This window comes from Atta colombica, unplaced genomic scaffold (genome assembly GCF_001594045.1).
Source record: "Atta colombica isolate Treedump-2 unplaced genomic scaffold, Acol1.0 scaffold88, whole genome shotgun sequence".
Lineage (NCBI taxonomy): Eukaryota > Metazoa > Arthropoda > Insecta > Hymenoptera > Formicidae > Atta > Atta colombica.
In genome coordinates, this window is record NW_017259581.1 from 1,757,168 (window position 1) to 1,779,666 (window position 22,499).

Below are 22,499 nucleotides of genomic sequence, written 5' to 3' on the forward strand. Positions count from 1 at the left end.
ATTATTTCTCCCTGCAGGTAAGCAAGACGAAATGGATCGGACAGAATTCTCATCAAGAGTGACTTAATCTAGAATGGGATAAGATTTAATTATGTTTTCCTGACTTTGTTGTTACCTACTCTCGAGCATTTTCTTAATTCTTTCGAAGACTAATTCAGCTTATTCTTAGATATACGGCGTAAGGATTTCAAAGTTTTAATAATCTCGGAAACGATCTCGGAGCAAAGTAGAAAGAAATCCTTAAATCAATACATATGTATGTCACACGTTTTTTTTAGATCGTAGATTCAAGATTCTTCGATGGATTTGCGATTAATTAAAAAGAATTTTTGCAGATTTCGTATTCTTTTTATAATTTGATATACAAAGATGCGAATTGTTTTTTAATTTAATTTAATTTAATTATATTTTGTTTATCTTGTACTAATTTGAAAACAAATTTTTTTTTTAATATGTAATATGTAATATGTAATATGCAAGCTTCTTTAAATTTTGGATTTTGCATTGCAATTTACTTTATCACATTGATTAGCTTTCGTGCATACATCACGTATGTCTGATTCATAAAGATTCGTGAGATTCTTCTTGGAGAACTCCCTCGACTGAAATTTGACTTGATCCTCCTCTCTCCTTTCTATTTCTTCTAATATTTCTCAAAGGTGATGAGAAATCTGGGCTCTTCGGGACCATTAAGTCCGGCAATCGTTTATCTACCGCATACAAAAGAGCACTGTTTCGCGCGAGTCGTCGAATGGTTCTTCTGGAACTGTACTCGGAACTAAAGGGTCCGATGAAGTTTGCATACTTTTTGTCTTTACCTCCCCCCCAGTTTCTGTCGAGGATGAATCTCGATTCGTAGCCCGACATTCTTTTTCTAATTCTCTCTTCGTCATGCAACAATGATGACCGTGTCTTCGTATTACTTTGTGTGTTTTAACACTTGGATCATTTTTTAATCAAATTCGATCTTGTAAACGTAATAAAATTTTAATTTAAGATCTAGTTATCGAGCTGTTTAATTGAGTAAATTTACAGATAAATTAATGGGGCAATTTTTAGATTATCTTTCTAATTATAAATTAAATATTGGATTTTGAAATAAAAGTTCTGAGAGCTACGAACATTAAAATTCAAACGACTGTACAACTTTGTTAAAAATTAACGAAATTCAAATTTAAAAACAGGGGCTTAACATAAAGTTTGAAATTTTTTTATTTTCAAAGGCTACTATATCCTTTAAATTTCTGTGAGTTTATACTTTTTATATATATATATCCTTTGAATTTCTGTGAGTTAATAATTTTTACATATTAAAAAAAGACAAAATGGAGAATTTCTTACTTTGTAGACCTATCACACGCCCAAAAAAATCTTGCGAAAATGTTTGACTATCTAACGTAAAAATTAAAGTTTTCCCTAACTAAATTATTTTTTTTTTAATGTTTCTAAGATTTTTTGTTACTGAATATTGTGAATTAAATAAAAAGAGCATTTTAACTTTGATTGATTCCTAAAAATCATCGCGTATTGCAATTAAAAAGATAGCTCCTTAAAGCTGAAACTTTGTTTTATCGAATGGTATAATTGTCAATTTTTTTTTTAAACATATAGACATAAAAATAAAAAAGCGCTTTGATTCTAAGTTAATAAAAAGTTTGATTTATTATAATAAACTCTGAATAAGATTTGCTGCTTGTACGTACAAACACAGATATTTATAATCGTAAATATTAATGATAAGATAGATACGGTAGGTTTCGATTTTTGATTTCTAACAGGTTCTAACTGTATTTTAACCGTAGGTCGGCGGATGGACGCGCCAGCCGCTGGAAAGCCCGAATCCGGAGGAAAGTACGAAGAAGCCGGTAATCACTGCCATCGTCATCATCGCCGCGGGCGGCGCAGAACTACCGAGTTGACGAAAGTCGGCCGATACGCGAGAAGAAAAAGGGAAAGGAAGAAGCGAATTAAGTAAGCAGCGACGCGAGACGCTCATTAGTTAATCACTGTCGTCGCGGTTAGTCGAGACGTAGAGGAAGACGAAGAAGAAGTGGGAAAAAAAGGAAGCAGGAGGAACACCCATCGGTGGGAGGAACAATCGTAGTGAGGGGAAAAGTCTTGGTTCGTCATTGAAGACATAAATGTTAAAAGACATAGACGACATCCAGTCACGCGAGCGTTCCCATCGTCGATAAATTCGATATCCTAATCGCGAATCCTATTCAATCATCGTGAGTAATTGCTCGGGAAAATACAAGACATCGATCGCAACGCGACAGTATTGCTGTCGTGAATTATCTCGCGAGTATTTTGAACAGATCGATAGATTAGTGGTATCATAAAAAAATATATATTTTGTGTAAAAATATACTCGAGAATTATTCTTGAAAAAGTACGAAGCCAATAAGTATTTATATTTTGGGTAATTTGTGTTTTCCAGACATTTCGAAGAAATCAAGATTATTTGACGGTAATCCTCATATGATTGAGATTATTCAATGAGATTTCTACTTGGGCCTCGTACTTCGATCATCCTAAACAGATTTTTTGAATCACTTGGAATTCTCAATTCGATTGCCTTGAGACAATCCTGACAAAATTTAATAAACCGGCCAGTAGAATCTCTGTTCTACGCGCGCCTTGATCACCCCGAGGAGAAATCGCCGGTGAAATTTTTATCTTCGAATATTTCACGAATATTCTAAAGGGATTTAAAGAGCTCGTCGATAGTCGATAGTCGATAACGGTACGTAATCCCGAGAAGAAGACGATATAGTGCGGTTTATCGTGAGTTTGCGTAAAACTTTCCCTTGATTGTGGAGAATATCGATCTCTCGTGAGTGTTGCAAATCGTGTTGGTGATCTTCTTCGGGAAGCTGGACAGATGTGCTCCGTCGTGAAGATGATACGTCACGTAGTCGTTGTCGCCTTTCTCACTGTGCTCGCCAACGGAGCGCCGGGATCTTCGATCATCTACGCGGACGACAAAGTGGTGAGTGGATATAATTTTGTTATTATCTACGTTGATTGAATTTTGGGTGAATTGAGAGACAAAATATTACCCGCGATGAAATATACAGTCAAGTTATTCTTTTACTTTTATATAAATAATAATTAATTGATTACTGTTTATAAAAATTATATATCAAATATTGTAGAAAAATAACTTTTTTGAGAATTTATAAGTTTGTTAGCAAATAATATTGAAAGATAGAAAGTAGAAGATATACATTTTTGAAATTTATTTCCTCCATTTTATAACTTTCGTTCTTTGAAAAGTATTTTTTTGTTAGTAGTTTATCGAAAGAGATAATAATCTTTAAATAAATTATAGTAAATATATACTATGTGTGAAAAATTATTAATGATAGAATTATTAAAAATTAGAGCTTGGAGTTTATTATATATTATACTTCATTTTTAATTTCGTGTTTTTTTTTATATTTAATGCGCAATGCATTTATCTGTTAAAAAATTCATTGTTCGTCAATATTATTAATTTTAAATATCTCGTTGCATTGAGCAATAACCACTGTGAGCTACTGAATATTTTACAGTTTTGCTGATCCTAAAGCTTTTGTGATTTTAAATCGAAATAGATCATACTACATTTATGAAGATTATGATGAATATATCATGAAATAATGTAAATGGCGCTTGCACAGTACTTTAATTATTATTATTCATGAAAAACTAGCTATATATTTAGTTGAATTTATAAATTATTAACTATTAAATATATAAATTTGTATCTGAAAATTATATCTATGTAGTGTCAATAGAAAAATATTAAATTTTATGTAGTGATATATAGTTTTCAATTATAGAATAATATTTCTAGAATAATATTAAGTTGTCCGGAAAGTTCGTGCCGATTTTGAAGGAAAATTGAAACGCAGAAGATTTAAATTTTAGTATACATTTATTAAATTATATAGATGCCATTCTGTTCTACAACCTTTCTCCATTTTTCAGGCAACTTGAAAATTTCGTCCTTCCAGAATCTCTCAGGTTTTTCAGCGAAAAACTTTTCTAAGTGATTTTTTACATCGACCAAAGAGTTGAAGCTTTTTCCATTAAGGGAATTTTGTAATGATCGAAATAGATGGAAATCAGAGGACGCGAGGTCTGGTGAATATAGTGGATGAGGTAGAACATCCCAACCGAGCTCCAACAATTTTTTATCGAATTATCAAAGACACATGAGGCCGCGTCTCGACAAAAGTTGTTCTCATGAAACATGACGCCTTTTCGATTCGCTATTTCTGGACGTTTTTATTCAATTACTGTCTTCAATTTGTCTAATTGGGAACAATACTTTTCTGAATTTACCGTCTCGTTGTTTGGTAAAAGCTCATAATACAGGATCTCTTTCCAATCCCACCAGACACAGAGCATGATCTTCAGAACAAACCTTCTTTGGATGAAGACCGGTTTTTGGGGTGGCTAAAGATTCATTCCGCTTTCCCCAAGATCTTTTTCACTCAACATTATTGTAAATGATCCATTTTTCATCCTCTATCACTATTTGCTTCAAAAATGATGTCTTCTCGTTGCGTTTATAGAGCGAGTCGCAAATGAAAACACGATCCATCAGATTTTTCTCCATTAAATCGTGGGGAATCCATACATCAAAACGGTTTATGTAGCCAAGCTTCACAAAATGCTCGTGGATGGTGGATTTTGACATATTCAACATTTCTGCTAATTCACATATTGTATAGCGTGGGTTATTCTCGATCAGCGTTTTAATCTGATCTTCATCTGTGGAGGGCCTACCCGGACGTTCTTGATCTTCAAGGTTGAAATCATCAGCTTTAAACTTAGCAAACCACTTCCGCACAGTTCTTTCAGCTACAGCGCCTTCGCCATAAACAGCGCATATCTTGTTTGCCACTTGTGTGGCATTTTTGCCTTTCTGGTAAAAGAAAAGCATTAAATGCCTAAAATGCACTTTGTTTTCTTTCATATTCAAAGGCGCATAAAACTGACAAAAATTAATGTATCGCAACCAAATTTTTTTCCAAGTATGTCTGAAGTACCGTTTACGATATGTACGCATATCATTTGTTTTCAATCGTTCTGATATATTCAGACCTGTCTTTATGCCACCTACCAAAAATCGGCACGAAACTTTTCGGACAATCCAATATATACATATTCCGTAGTAGAATACTTATATATTAATTAAAACAAGAAATTTATGTTTTGTTGAATTGAATTATAGTTTATCTTCTACAATATTGGAAATGTGTCAATACTTCCGAAAAGTAATTCCGGATTTTTAACAAATTTCGATAGCTTAATTTTTTTATTCATCTAGATTTTCGTAAATTATATATTGATTCGTTTGCACTTTACAGTATTGTATATCAACGTTTTATACTTACATTATATTTTACGATCATTAGGTAACAGAATCAATCTTTTTTGCAAAACATTATTTAAAAGAAAATTTATATGGTATAAGAATAATAATGTAATTATATGGATGAATTAAAATTTATTTTATCGTACACGAACTTTTTTACGATATTTTCAATTTTCTCTTTAGATTTAGAAAAAATTATTGCTATTACTCGGTATTAAATATTTCGTTTATAAAAATTTATTCTAAAAAATATCCATTTAGAACTAATCTCTATTAAAAATGCAACACATTTGAGACTATGATATTCCAAACCAGGATAAATGTTCAGTTTTCAATTACATGGAACAAATCTGATATATGAATTTGTAAAATTTAACTATATATTTAATTTTTTTTAGCTACAAATTCCATTTATATTTTTTGATGTTAAATGCAATTGTGTAAGAAATTTTATTTTTTCAATTTATAAAATTTGCACGAATTATTATTTAAAACAGTGAATTAAATATCATGAATAGTGACGCATATTTAATAAATCTTTTAATAGATGAAAAAACATATTTATCCTTTTTGAATTAAATATTATACGCGTGTTGAATGTAAAAGAGATGTATACATTTTTTTGTGTTTTCTTTTATTCTGAATGGTAGGAAAAAATCATATCGATCTTTTTTAAAAGAAAAAGTGTATCTCTTTTAATCTCGCTTATTTGTAATATCAATTGTATTAATTCTTAAGGTTATATATTATATATATATACACACATACACACACACACACACACACACACACACACACACACACACACACACACACACACACACAAACAGAACTTTGCGATATGTTCATACTTACATTCATAAAGAACTTAATATTAAGCAGAAGCTCGTAAAGCCGACTAGTTCTATGTCTATGTATGGGATATTCCGTAATAGCGTTCGGGTTTTCCTGTGGGCTTTGTGGTTCTACGAGGGACAGTACTATAATATTCGATGCAATGTAACATTTCGTTACCATATACTAAGAGAATCATTCATAAGTTTATGGAAATAATTCATATATAGATCTACGTATATAAATCGCGAATATAATCTTAATTCCTCATATTAAATATTTATAACGAAGAATTGCATCAGTAAATACTGCAATAATTCCATTTGCTTAGATTAAAATGTATAGCTTTGCAGTTTAATCTCTGATTTAAAGCTTACATGACTAAAAAAAAAATATATTTATAAAATTTATATTATATGGAAAGAAATCATACATTTTTAATATAAAATGTTATGATTATTTATAATTCTCAGCAATGGATTTGATCAGATCCCCAGTGGAACGAATCGATCTTATTAATTTAATTGCTAATTTTCTTCAATTCAATGTGATTTTTAATGGAATATAAATTTATCAAATATAAAAAAAGATCTGAGAATGCAGAAATAGAATTTTCCATCGCAATGATTAGTCGCTAGGGAATTAATGGCACTGTGCGTACATCTCGTTCCGCAACATTAACTTTTTCCATTGGTTTCATGCGCTGCTTTATTGCGATATTAATGACTGGTAAGAGAACAAGCTTACTGCTCGCTAACAAGTATATTCCTCCTTTTGCACAAAAATATTTTCTCGCATCCAACGAAAGCCGCTGCTTCATTAATTCGATTGATGTTCCGTCGGACATACGTAATCGTTTATATTTGCGTCCGTGCGTTAATTATTCCCATTAATTATCAAATTCCATTTGGCCAGACAAGAGGCGAAATGTTTGAATTTTCAATTGCGCACTACCTACCAATAGTGGGAATTTATTATAGCGAGGAGAACTTTGTTGGAGCGAGAGCAGGAACACTTACGATGTCGCGACAAGTTAATGTAGGTCCGCAAAGGGAGCGGGAATTAATTGCACTTCGTGACACTTTAAGGTTTTAATACGCTGTGCCGCGTATTTTTTCACAAAAGCGGAGAATAGTAGTTCCATTTTCTTTCTTTTAAAACGTTTGTGTGTATTTAATTTACGTAACGTTTCTCTCCGTTTTCTAAAATTTAATTGTGATTATATTAATTCATCTCGAGATCATATTTAATTAAATTTATACTCTATAAAAAAATCTCTTAAATTATTTTTTCTGGTACCTTTCGCGATTAAGTTTTGAATAATAATAATGCATAACTGTTTGCTCCACTTCTGCTAATTTATAATTATGATTATAATTCATCTTGATATCATATTTAATCTATACCTTGCTATCGTGGGTCATTAACGAGTGAGCGATTTCTTACTTTTTCCTACTTATAGTCTTTCGATAATTATTATATCTCTTATACTACATTATTCTAAAATGAAGTTTAAATATTTGTTCTAGAAGGTTGAATGTATGTTTGTGAATGTTTAGAGATTTTTTGGAACAATTTTAAATAGATGAAAACATGAATAGGTTCTACTGATCTACGATGATAGAAATGAGACACCAATTAGGCATGATAATTGTAAGGGTTAATTAAATTTTTATTCTGTTTAAAGAAAATCTTTGTCACTTGTTTTTTTTTATTAAGTTTTGAATAGTAAGTAATAACGTGTAATGATTTGCTCCGCTTCTTAGTTAGTTTATCGATAGTGCGACGATCTCGCGTGTAAACAATAGAAGCACGCAGTACAGAGAGAGCAATAACAAGTGCCAAACTTTTTCCACAAAATTCGGGGAATATTTCATTTTTCATATTTCAAAAGTCAACGTTGCCCGTCATTTGTTGTTGCTACAAAAGGTCGGCGCGTCGCGTAACGGCAAAAGGTCGTCGCGTTACGCATTCGTATTACGACATTCGAACTAAAAGGTAGTGACGCGAGTGGTTCCGTATGTCATCGTGATATTACAATATCATTCAAAATCAAATCGCGATCGCGACAATAACTTTTGTAGAGTGGACTTATGTGGAATACAAAATAGCAAAAATATCGATGCCATATTTTTTAGTCGTTATCGAAAATCTTCGTAAGTTTCTTTTCGAATCGAGGTTCTCCGAAGCATTTCATTAATGAGTAATAATTATATGATCTCGTATTTTAATATTATCAATTGTAAAAAGCGTAAACTCATAGCTCTTCAATATGCGTATTTTCTTCGCGTTATCCTTTCATTATGTGATAAAGCAAGGATTTGCGTGTGATTATATGCCATTTATTTATTTAAAATGCCACGCGATCAGATGTTCATGTATAATTTGCGTGTAATCATAAGCTTTGCAAGTGATGAAAAGTACGAGGGAACGAGAGAGAAGCGGGAGTATCTAGTGACAGCGGAAATATCATGAGGGATTTATTATTATTAGTTCATGTGATATTTGCGAGAGATTATTCCGGATTCTAGATCATATACTACAGTGCGTGGGAATGTCACAATGTGTGCTCTAATCATTATCTCAATTACTTACAATTCGAAAACTATTGTGTTGATGTTTTCATATGAAAATTCTAGTCTTCAGAATTTGATATTTGAATTATTGCATAATAATTACGGGATACAAGAAACTATATAAAATTGTATACAAAATTTAATTTAATAATTTTACAAAATTTAGTAATAATAACATATGATATATTCCTAATCTTTAATATTTTTAATCTGAAGAACATATTTATCTTTGATTAAAATTATAATTCAATTTAATTAATTACATTTGGATTAAATCTAGATTAATTATAAATGACTATATTTAAAATCTATTCAAGTAAATATAATTAATTAATTAATATTTAAACTACTTTTTCTTAGAAAAAATTAATTAATTTATTAAAAAATAGAATCCCTCTTTCTCTCTTATTGTGAGTTAGATATAAAGAAATGTGTTAAATTACTTTGTATGCGTTTTAATACAATATATTTTCCATAAAAGTTTTGAAACGTGTCGCTCCCAAAAAAGTTAACGTGAAAATGCATTTCCGCTGTCGGATATGTTATACATTTGGTTTATTTCCGGTACACGATACATATTATATTTTCGATTCTTTTCGTGTAACTCGTCGGAACATTTCAGAATATTCTGCACAGTTGCTATTGCACTTAAAGTTTTTGACTTTTTTCTTTTTTCCTTTCATTTGTTGTAGTACGTAATATATTATTTATATTCCAATAACATTTACAACTGTAACTCGTCCAAAGTCCAAACAGATGAATACACTAAAAAAGCTGTAAATGCAAAATTGTATTTGTAATCTCGCTTCGCTGAACTTATACATTCGATTAAATAGAGTCGTGTTTCAAGCTTATAAATAGAATGACTTTAAATTAATACAATTAGCATAAGATATATAAATATAACATAATATAAAGAAAAAACAGAATTAATGAATTAATATATGCTACAAATGTACGTTTCGGCTTATAAAATTTTCTTCAGTGTTACAAAGCAATAATACATAAATGAATTACGAACCAATTATAAATAACGAATATAAAGAAATAATTATAAAATTGGTGATGTGTCAATTTATATAAAAACCGAATGTTAATGTGTGTTAAAACAAATAACTTAAAATATGAAAAATAAAATATTTTGGTTAAAGATAATTTACATGATGTCCTTCGACATAACATTTAAAAAAATAATTTTACCAAATTCCTCGATTGAAATCGAGAATCTAGTTTGTCGCAGACTTGAATTAGACGATTTGAGAATTCATTTGTTACAAATATTTTATGATATTATTAATTTATATGAAATACTGTATTAAAACTCTCAATCTGAGATCTGGTCAAGTACATTAAAATTAGAAGTTGACTAGTTTGAAAATTGACTGATGTAACTCATTTATTATTATATATTATTGCTTTGTAATACTGAAGAAGGCTTTGTAAGCCAAAACGTTTGTAGTATATATTAATTGATTAATTTTGTTTTTTGAATATTATATTATATTTATATGTATCTTACGCTAAGTGTATTAATTTAAAGTCATTCTATTTATAAGTTCGAAATAAGCCACGATTCTGTTTAATTGTTTAGCAAATATACAAGCATTTTCACTCTAATTTTATATATTTGATGTATTTTCTGATGATGTATATTCTCATTATTAGTTACCGCATTGCGGGCATACTATTTTTCTCAAAGTAGAAAGCATTAAGTAAAATTCAAACAAAACTAGATTGATTTTAGAACGCTAGAAAGAAGAAGAAAGAAGTAATTTTAGAAAAGTTTATTTTGATCAAATTTTTACTGAACGAATTTAAGTTTTATGAATTCAGAAATAGAATAAGTACATCTTACCTTTTAAAATTTCCAAATGAATTATGTATCAACATAAATCTCAAATATAATATTACTTAATGTAATTTAATATCATGTTATTATAAAAAACGATTTGTCAGATATTGGGTATTCTCGCTCATTTCATTCACATTCGCTAAATGCAATCATGATTCTAAAACATCCTAGAATCTCTGTTATTTATATGTACATACATAGCAAAGTAAATTTTGTGTCTCGTCATCGATTGGCATTGCGAATCTAATTTTTCTGAAAAGCTGTTTGTTGGCTTTTGCAACGGTAACTCTTGGTGCAATCACAGACTCCTGTATAATTTTGTGTCAAGAAGGAAGCGACGAAGCCGTATCGAAAGCACTATCGCGTAATTCCCTCCAATCGGGAAAACAGGATGTATCTCTTGCAGCTACAGATAAAAGCAAGAAAAACGAAGGCAAAGAGTGCATTTCCATTCTGCCGATCCGCCCGACAGGTCGTGTTGCTTCTACATTTGCTACATTCGTTTGCATTCTCCGGCGAGAATGAAATACATTTCTGCCTCCGCGCCGCAAATTCTTTCTTTTTCTCATCGTATTTTCAATTCGTGAGTCGATACCGTTGAAGTGATGGAATGAGCTACCGTGAAATTTTCGCGGCGGAATCTTCGCGATTCACGTTCACAACAAATTCCGTTGGGAAGAGATGCAACTTGTAGCACTTTTCTTCTGTTCTTCGAACGATTGAGATTTGTCACGAGAGTAGCTCAAATCAAGTGTGAAATTCTTGTTGAAAATTGGATACTGTGGAACAAAGAATTGTCTTGATCGATTCTATGACCTTTTTCATTTACTTGTGTTTAATTCTCGTCGATCGATTTTTATCCTTTAAATTATTTTTGAATTAATTTAGTCAATTAAACAATTTATTCTTAATGCATGTTGTTATTATTATTACTACGATCTTTATTATCAATATCAAAATACATACAAATAATTTATAATTAAAAATAGAAAGAGAATTACTGAAAAATACAAGTGTTAAAAAGTACTTAACAATATGATTAACAATATTAGGTATTTAAGTAGTTTATTAATTTTTCATTTATGTAACATTTGCTAGTTTAAATTTTTACTACCTTTTTTTAGGTAATTAATTTACTATTACTTTTGCATATATTTCTAAATAAAAATAAATGATTATAGACACATATGCTATTTAAACAATGGCTCTTTGAAATCCCGTGATATACGTTAATACATTATTGTTAGTATGTTTGTGTAATTCTGTATTATGACTTCATAAATTATGGCCTCCGCCATACCCGTTTGTCCACGCCTTATTAAGTATAGCGCTCATCGCAATTCGGATGCATGCGGCGTTTCATTCTCCGTTGCGTTTCCGCATCCGCGACGGCGCGCATTATTAACTTTCCTATTATCCTTAGAATTTCTACGCACTCTTGGTGCATATGTATATTAATTTCCATTGCCGAGGCAGCCGTTTATTACGCGTTTTGTGCGACGTCGGTTTGCCTCACTATTTCACCCTCTCTTTCACGATTACACGCTGTAGTCAGAATGCAGTTAGAATACATCGACCGCAGCTATTATCGTTTTATTTTTCCATTGTTCTGCGATTCAACAGAGCCGCTCAACAAATAATCAACTGTGATATATTAGTTGAAATTGTATTTAATTCCTGATATTTTAAACCGCGATGTTTCACGTTACGTTGTTAATTATCAATATGTTATGCTATCTGTTTTATTATAATGATATTGCTTATTTTAAGCGAAAGAAATTAAAGTGTTTAATTCTTGTACCAATTTTAATTAATAAGGTGGAAAATTTTAATAGAACGCAATTAATTTATAAAAAGTAAAATTTTAATTTAATAAGATAAAATTTTGTTTTTCTCTTAAAATTCAACTTTTTAAAAAAATCTTTTTACTTTTTTTGCGTCTGATGCATTTTATGTCGACATCATCAAATGTATATACATAAACAAAAAGTAATTTCGCTTTTAACAGAAAACGAAGCTTTCCGAGCGTTTCTAGTTCGCGATGCAATTCTGTTCACGAATTCGCGACGTTCACGAGGTACATTCGCAAGCGTCAGTTAGTTAATTCTCTTGGAAGCTTTCGCGGAAACTTCTACGGATTGCAGATGAACGTGAATGGAAGTCAAAATTAACCATAATAACTTGCGCGTGAATAATTATTACGGAAAGTTCGCGGGATGCACGCGATTTGTAGATTTACTTAGGCAAACATCATGATCGTGCCCGTACTTTCGCCGACGATCAGCAAACATAAATATGCAAACGAGCAAATGATGGGTAAATCCTGTTCTGTAGAGAATTTCTTTATGCATCGCGTTACACAGAGCCGAGCTTAATGGTGCGGCGGTGTAATAGAAGATTTTGCCCCGCTCGCGCTTCGCGGAATTAAGATATGATCTCTAATTTTTTCTTAAATACCTAATATCTTAAAAACTACAGTAGAAAGCACTTATCTTTTAAGTAGAATATAATTATAAAATGTTATAAAGTTATTTCTAATCTATGAACGATTACATCGAAGCGACATTAAATTCATTGTTTATACAAACGTAACCTCAAATAACTTAATTCAGTACAATGATATCTTTCTCTCACAAATGCAAATATGAAATATATTCAAACTTTTTAAATTAACATTATCAGTCTAGTATTTTTACGTTTTGTTAAAATTTTGAGTGAATATAATTACATTGAAAAAAATTGAATTTTAATAAATGTTTGAATAGTCCTAATATTTAGTTACTAAATATTTGATACAAAAATTATTAACTTGATTTAATTATCATTTTTTATGGAATAAATATGTATTTATTATAAATAAATGTTTACTTATTACTATTCAAATATATATGTATTAAGATTTGGTACTTTTTTTTTCAGTGTAGAATGAAATGCTTATTTTATGTAAAATCGATAACAGTAAAATGCAGAAATTAAAATCTTTTATAATATTTACGAGGTAAAGATTTCAACGTACGGCCTCCGCCTATCATGCAGTTTGCGCCTCATGAAGACGTGCCTGGAATTAGCAAACGACTCCCGTTTTGCCCGCCTCGTTATTGTACATTTCGTGCGTGCATACGTGCGTCGTGGGCGACTACCGCCTCGCTCTATTCGTGCTATATCGCTCTTCTACTACGTACCTCTATATGTCGTAGACACGAGGCGGATGACTAAGAGCCACGGTCGATCCCGAAAGTCGCTTTAGCTTATCGACTACAACACGCGCATGCTGCATGCATATATATTTGGAACGTCGCGGCGCCTGCGCCTACATCTTCCACCCCTGTGGACGAACACGAAAACCATTTTCTGTCGTCCACCGTTCGTGTGTCTGCCTCCGCGAGAATCCACCCTCATTTCCAAGGGATGTTTCGAGGGCGATATAGGACATCGATAATACCATGAAAACACGTACATTTCACTCTTCCGACTGCTTCCGATAAAACATTACTAACGCATCTCGACGGAATTCTTAATAGAAGCAGGAAAAGATCATTGTATTTATATAGTTTTGCTGCAGAAAAGTCTAGTTGAAAATAAATAAATCAGAAAATTCTGATTATATTAATCAGAATTCCGGTTATCTCAATTAGAATTTAGTAGATTTAATTAGAAAATTCTGATTTATTCATTTTTAATCAGAATTCTAATTAATTCAAACAGACATTTTTCTCAGTGTGGCAGTAGGCAAATTTTATTAAAATATAATGTAAATTAAAGACAAAAATACGTAGGGAAGTAGAAGTCAGCGCGGTACTTGTGTGCAAGTATAATAATAAAAGTTTAATAGTCTTTATTATTGTATTTACACACAAAGTACCGCGCTGACTCTTATTTCCCTGTATGTATTTTTGTCTTTAATTTGTTAAATATCAAGAAATCTTACATCATTTAATTTTTTTTTTTTCATTATTGTAAAATATTATAATAAAAATATGGAGAGCAAATAAAATTTATAAAAGCGATAAATTTTCTACGCGCTGTAATAAGCGTCTTCTATAAAAACGGATAATCGGATAATTATATCACGCAAAGAAGATGGAGAAGATGGAAAATGATTTGAGTGTTTAAGAAGCTTGTAAATAAGAGAGAGCCTTGCAGTTCTCGAATTACCCGAGAATTCCGGCATTCCAAGAATATCCCAGCCAGTAATGCTCATGATATTTAACGGTCGGAAAAGATCTTAGGAATTGTCGAAATGGAATATCGAGGAAAATGTTTCGGACATCTCGGAGCTATTCGAATTCGCTTTTGCGAGTGATGCATGTGATTCCAATTGAAATCGTTAAGTCCGGAGGGATTGAAAGCACTTAGATAGGTCGGACTTTGGGAGAAAGCTTCCAACTCGACCACGCAACAATTCGTCGTCCTTCGAAGATCTGTCAGATAAACATGGCCACAAGATGATATATTCTCTAGATATTTTAAATGTACATCGCAATCCTTACAGTAATCTAACACTAATCGATACTGAAAGACAATAATTAATTCTTTATTTTAAGTATTAAAAGCACTGTTATTCTTTTACTCCAAATAAGTAATTGTCTTTTGGCAATACATGGGTTAGTATTAAATTGGCCAATATATACACTCTAAATTTCTTGTAGTAAAATCTCACTTCAAAAGAATGAAAATACAATCACTCTTGAAAAAAAGTAAAAATATTTTACTTCTTTTAAAGTAAATTTAATTTTTTCTTTTATTTCTAGTCTTCTTTTTAGAATGAATTTTTATTTTAAAGGAGTGAAATCTCATTCCAAAAATGTGAGATTTCATTCCTTTGAAGTGAAAATTCATTTTCATTCTAAAAGAATGAAAATTGTCATTCTTTTTCGAGAAATGAAGTGTGGTTATATTTTTACTTTCTTGGAGTGAGATTTCACTGCAAGGCATTTAGAGTGTAGATTTCTGTAAAGAAATTACACAACCTTGGCGTTGTTATCGAACATTTCATTTTAAATGCGGCGTACTTTCCAACCGCATGCTTATCATACGCAGCGCAGTGATTTGGATATCTCGTGCTCTCAAGAGTTATAGATCATTTTGTACTTAACATTAAACTACAACAAGAATTCATGAACTGCATTTGTACTATTCATTTAGCGCTAAATATGCTTACTTCTAATTTGCGTCTCACGTTTACGTATAACGCGATCTTCGTGTTTGAATAACTATACATATAAGTTTCCAGTAGTAATTTGTAAACGCGCAGTATATACGCGAATTCATCTCTTAAGTACAATGCATTTAATAAGATGCTATACTATAATTAACTACATTATGCAACAAATGTAATTAAATCTTATTAGCTTTATTATGATTAAAATTAATTACTAGGAAAAGACATCTATTTTTCTTTGTATATAAGCAATTTATCTTTGGTCTTTAGCTTTTATTTCTATCTTTTTTTTTCTTGAGCATTCTAATAATTAATTATTAACAATTACATTCTAATAAATAATTACAAACAAAAAAAAACGAGAACGTGCTATGATTAATTTTTAGCTGTTTTACAGTTAGAAACTAAAATATATAATTCATTGACAAGTAGATTGGCGAGACTATTATCGGCGTTTTAATATTTTGAGATTAAGCTAACGCTATTATAATTAAATATACACGAGTGATTTCTGAGGTGCGATGTCGAGAGGTTAATCGATGATTTTGTCGTCATTAATCATGTTAAAAGCATCCTTGCAGTGCGACAGAGGATGACACCTTTTACCCTATAGCTTTCAAATTATTAAAGACCAAACCCTTTATCATCGTATATAGTTAATGAATATAGATTTATGGTTTCTCAGATACTCGAAAATATCACGTTCACGGAACTATCGGATTTACAGTTTAACATAATTTAAATATTAACAAATTTCTCCAACGAAATTAAAGTGCATTTAGATCTCCACTTCTTCCTTGAAGAAGTTAAAATGTGATTCGTCAATTGTAGTTTTACTAAACATTAAATCTTTTTCGAAATGTACTTTACAATAATTGGGAATTAAAACTTTATAAAATATGAATTTACATATATACATACATTTTATTATGATACTACAAAAATTACTTTACCTTACGATAAGTTTATAAGGTCAAATATAGTTGCACACTGGAATAAGTAAGTTCTTATGATGCTAAAATATAAATTGAACTGAAATATAAACTTTACATAGTACACGTATACGAATACTAACAGTACATTTGAATGCGTATTGCATTCATCGTATGATTCTTGTATAATAATTATATTTTTAATATTCTTCAGAGAGAAATATCAAAATCGATATTATATCAGAATAATTAAGTGCTTGAGAAATTGAAGCGGAGAGAAGGTTGTTCAAATATTTACTCTTCTATCTCCAAGCTCCACGATAATATAAATTAACGTTTAAAGCACGATAGTATACGTAATATATGACAACATATATTAATAAATTAACATACAAATTAAACAAAATTGTTTGTTTAAATATTTGATTTAAATTAATGTTTCATCGCAATTGTAATATAAATAATATATAATATCTTTATTTTACATATTAATACTTAATTTTTAATACATTAACATATTATAAAATATATTAATATATTAATATACATTACTATTCTAAAATACATACTCGTCGGGTCTCAATGAATTGAGCCGATGTTTGCTCTCTGTCAGCATCGCCGGGAGCTAAAAAACCTACTCGCAATGATATATGACATTCCTACTTTCAAGATATCGAGTGTTCCAATTCCGCGATATTGACATATTGCTACTTTGAAGCGACTCTTTTTTTTTCGGGGTCTGAACCACGTCGGTCTCATCGCTTGAGAGCGTGTATTTTATCAAATGCCGGGGGTCTTTGGGTCTTACTTCGAAACCATTAAGTCGTTCATTTATATGCGATCGAGGTCGTTAACTGCAGGAAGCGCCGATCAGCACGCGTACACGCAGAACCTCTTGGAAGTGTGTGCTGTAATGTGCGTCCGGCACATATCGTCATGTATCGTTGATCGTCGATGATATTCAATCATAATCGCTCGTCGAAGGGACTCGGCTTCGGCTTCGCGGGAAAAGGGAAAAAAAGTTAGCGCCATTAACGCCCACGCGTATTGCATTCACGCACGTCTAGACGCCAATCAAGAGTGCGTGTGTACGCGTATATACATGTTTGTACACTCACTCGATTCTCATTCCTCAAGTAAAGGAAAAAGCGCCGCGGTTGATACACGTTGCGAATGATAATTCAGTGGACGATGCGACAACGAGTTCGTCCCAACGATGCATCTCGGGATGCTGTTGTGGCGCCGACTGTCGTTCATTTAATTGCCGCGATATTTAATTAACTTTCCGTGTGGATTTATGTTTCGAATATCATCTCTGTCATCTTCTCGTGACCCGTTTTTTTTTATAGAGTTATTCGAGAGTCGACCGTGATTTATTCTATTTTATTTCGACGCTCAGTTAAAGAGAGAATTTTTTTGAGATAGAGACGCACTGATAAATAAATGAATAAAGAGTATAATTAAATTTTTTGCTAAACGCGGAATATTTTCTGTTATACTCGTTAACTTTTATAATGAAAATCTATTTCTACAATCGAAATATAAAAGTTCAATTAGGAATGTAAGAGAATTTTTGCAATACACGATATATTATTATTTGATATAAATATAATATAAATATAAATTATAATATTTCCCTTATAAAAATGAATAAACAAATTTATTGTATAATTGATTTTTCGACTGTATGAGTTTATATAATAATATAAAAGTAAATTAATTTTATAAAATTGAATAAACATATTTATTGTACAATTGATTGATATGTGGATTATAGCTGAGTTTCAGAAATTAATAATGTTTCATTTTTAAAATTAAGCTACTTTGCTCTGCGCTGCATTTTTGATGAAACGTGTTAGACGAAATGTATAATGAAAGAAAAGTGTTAAATAAGGCTTCTTGTAATTATCAACGCCCGACCCTGTCCGGTTGATATAATTTCCTGTCGTCGTCGCAATGCATGTTCGCATGCGAGAGTACATTGCCGGCCATGGAACATAATTACGAAAATGACTACATCCTTCGTTGTTTGTTAATATTCGACCCTTAGAGTATTCAGAATCCTTGGAACCAGAGATTCCCAGAATCTCATTAGTGGGATTTTTCTCTGATGCGCATTTCTGCAGGTATTATTTAATTCCTCATGATTTTTCAGATCATTAGAACTTAAACCCACTTGAAATCCTTAAAAATTTCTCCATGTTACGGGCAGTATTTTCTGCACGATTTCGTGCGAATTCTCGCAGGATTCTCGCCGCGTTCCTGTCTACAATCTTTCTTTACCTCGGTTGAAAGCCGATCATGCGTAAGATCGCGGTGCAAGTACAGGCGTGACTCGCATCGCACACGAAGCCGCCGTCGATTCTCGTGACGAGACCAGCACGCCGTAATTAGTAACACATGTGGCGAGCGTTGTCGGTAGCGGGCAACCCCGCCCATCGATAGATCGTGCCAACAGCCAACGCTCTCCTCGATCGTGCCCTCATACGGTGTTGTACTGCAGACTCAAAGGCTACACACAATCGGGTTATTGCTCTGCGAAGTCAATAACGATTTCGCGATTCTGTAAACCTAAAGTGTTATGCGGGATAGACAATATAATAGAAGTCATAGCGGTCGTAGGGTCTTAAGTAGTTGATTATTCTTCTCATATCATTCAACTGTGAGTAGTTAATTTTCTCTACAACTTAAAACTACGATCACTACGATTTCTATTGTAGATCTCGCATTAGAAATAAGAGATGTTATATAATAGCGTGGAAGTAGGAGTTAAACTCAGGGAAATATGGCCTAGAAACGTGTACGATACACGTACACAATACGTACACATACATCTCTCACAATGATATCTATAAATGAAACTTAAAACGTAATATCGTGATAGCTTTCTCTTTTATTATAATAACTGAAGGTGAAGCCAGGTGAAGCCGGAGAATACAATTCTTTGTTTTATTCAGGAGATCTATTGTACTTTTTTACATTTTTCCAAGCTTCTCCGTAATATTACCTCGAAGAAAAAAAAACATTCTATAAAGTAGGCGAACTAATTATCCGGTAATACTGTGCATTACATCGAAGCCCGAATAATTTCAGTGATTGCCAAGTTGGAATTATCCGGGCTTGAGTTCTTGAAAAGACATTTTAAACGTTCCTGACGATTATCCTGGTAACCGTGGAACTATAAAAACGACGGCTTCCCCTGATCGTGCAGCTGTTCTCGTCGTCGTATGTCTCAATTAACGATGAGTCCCCATTAGTCATTCTTGGCTAGGTAAGCGGAGTGGACTGTCATAAGGAACTGTGATGGAAATCATTTCGATGATAGTCATTGCGAAAAATATTGTAATCGTTTACTCATACTTTCCGTGTCGTACGTGACGTTTTTCCGAATCCGGAATCGTGCGTTCGTGCTTTTCTTTCGCCAAACTTCTTTTGAAGACTTTTTTTTATCGATAACGGGATCAGTTCGTTTAGCTCTATTTATGTATAATGATAACTTCATCGTCTACAAGCTGATTTTCGCATGAATCATTCCATGGCAGTTAAGATTCATTAGGATGAGATAGTATAGTTTTAATATAAGAATACACGAAGTGTATTACGCGAAGTCCAAAGGATTAAAATGATCAATGTTTAATATATATATATGTATTGTTGTGTGTGTGTGTGTGTGTGTGTGTGTGTGTGTGTGTGTGTGTGTGTGTGTGTGTGTGATGTTAATTTCTCATAAACGTAGAGTAATGTTTGAGAAACACGCTATTACTGTTATTGCGCTATTCTAACTTTATCATTTATTAGAGTAAAGCAAGGATAAAATATCACAATAACACTGATAGCTTCCCGAACGCAATCATAAATTATAATAAAATATCAGATTACTAAAAAATAATTGTTTACAATGAAACAATATTCGTAATTAATAAGAACATAAATTGGGAATTTTATTTACGACGTTTAAACTTTTTCAAAAAATTAACGTAATCAACGTTTTAATAATATTATTTTAACATCAAAAATGTTAGATTATTTAATAGAATATACTTGAGAGAAATTTTATAATTATTACGATATTTATTACATTTGGAATGAAAAATATATTAAGAATTAAGATATATATATATGTTAGATGAGAGACATTAAAATATACTTCTCAATCTGCATTGAGGATTCAATTTATGTATCTAGATTGGAACGCAAATCGATTGACATGAAATTCACGTAATCTTGAAAAGTATTAAGAAATTCGATGTCATTTTTGGCAACCTATGACGTCACCTTGGCGACGACCTCCTTGGCGCCATTGCACATACGCGCACATATGTGCATTCACATACGTGTGTATGCGCGTATATATGTATGATGATGTATATAGATGTATGTGGGGCAAACAAAACGCTCCAGGGGAAGCGGGCTGACGCCATCAATTTCAGTTGAGCAATTGAGGGTGTAGCCTCGCTTCTCCGTTACACTCTTCGTCGTCTCTCCACATCTCTCCACTGTATTTCCGGTAAACAAATATTTACAAATGCCGAAACGAGCTGCGATAAGCGCGCTCGATGTACGCTGAAGCCGTGTTTTAGGTTAATTTTAACAAAGAAATACAGAAATTGATTGGATCACGTCCGGATATTACCTGCTGAGATTTAAATTTATTCTGCGCAGGCACATATGTCAATACTTTTCTGATCGATATGTCACAGATATTAGTTCTCTTACCTTTTAGTACTAATTTTTTATTGGGTACATCATTTAATCATTTTTCTGTATTAAAAGTTATAGACTTCGAAGAGATATAAAGAGAATTAATAAATGCTATCCCATAAATTCATTAGTGTTTGCAGAGTGTATTTTGCATTGCAGTGGCGCGCAATTTATAAACCGCGGTTTTCCGCGAACTGTTGCATTTACGTCATTCTTGTTTATTGGAGCTATGCATGTGACATTGACGTCAAGGAATCATTCCGTTTCCGGACGATTTCGGTTTAGGATTTCCCTCCCCCTTTTTCTTGGAAAAACCGCGTCTGTGGGAATACGAGATAACGATATTTCAAAAAAGGATTGAAACGTCACGCATTAAAACTCTCGTTTTCTAATTGCTCCGATAACGCTTATCTTTGTAATTTTTATCTGCCACAAGATCGTCTTAATGCATGCACTAGTTAGACGAAGATAATGTGTTAAAAGATGCGAGGTTCAGACTTAGATAAAGTAAATCAATAGGTATATTTATTCTACAATTAATACAGATTTATAAAACAGATTTAAGGATAAATAACAAGAATAACATTATAATAGATCGTGAAGCAAAAATTCTAAAAGCTGAAATATTTGAATAATATATAATAATAATATTATGTACAAATTCTTATGTGCATAATAAACGAAATTCATATAAAATATAAATTTTATTATATCCATTACATTTAATATATATTTTTTAATTTTTATCTATTTACATTATTCAAAAGTTGTGTTATTTAACACTAGAAGTACCAAATGCTTTTTACTTATTAAAAAGATTAAGCGAATTAATTACTTTGAAAATAAAGTGATGAAAAACCAAATACTTTATTAATGTAAAGAAAATTATTGGAATCATAAAGAACATAATTTTATTGAAAACTTAAAAAGTTTTAGAATGCATTAATCTAAAAAATAAAAACGATCAATAATGATATCTATTTCTAATATTAAATAGGGAAGTCATTGTGTGTGGTCAGTTTTATTGTTAAATTTACAATAAGTAAGGAATACTGATACACTGTGATATTGA

At 31.7% G+C, this 22,499-nt stretch overlaps 1 protein-coding gene across 1 annotated transcript in view; it reads left to right on the forward strand.

Moving 5' to 3' along the window:
- The first annotated feature begins 2,407 nt into the window (after window positions 1-2,407).
- The window catches only part of LOC108693178 (matrix metalloproteinase-2), a 172,263-nt gene continuing 152,171 nt past the window's right edge, over window positions 2,408-22,499 (forward strand). Inside the window, exon 1 of the mRNA XM_018201990.1 lies at window positions 2,408-2,992. Within this exon, the coding sequence (XP_018057479.1) occupies window positions 2,885-2,992 (108 nt within the window). The 5' untranslated portion in view covers window positions 2,408-2,884. The remainder of the gene's footprint in view (window positions 2,993-22,499) is intronic.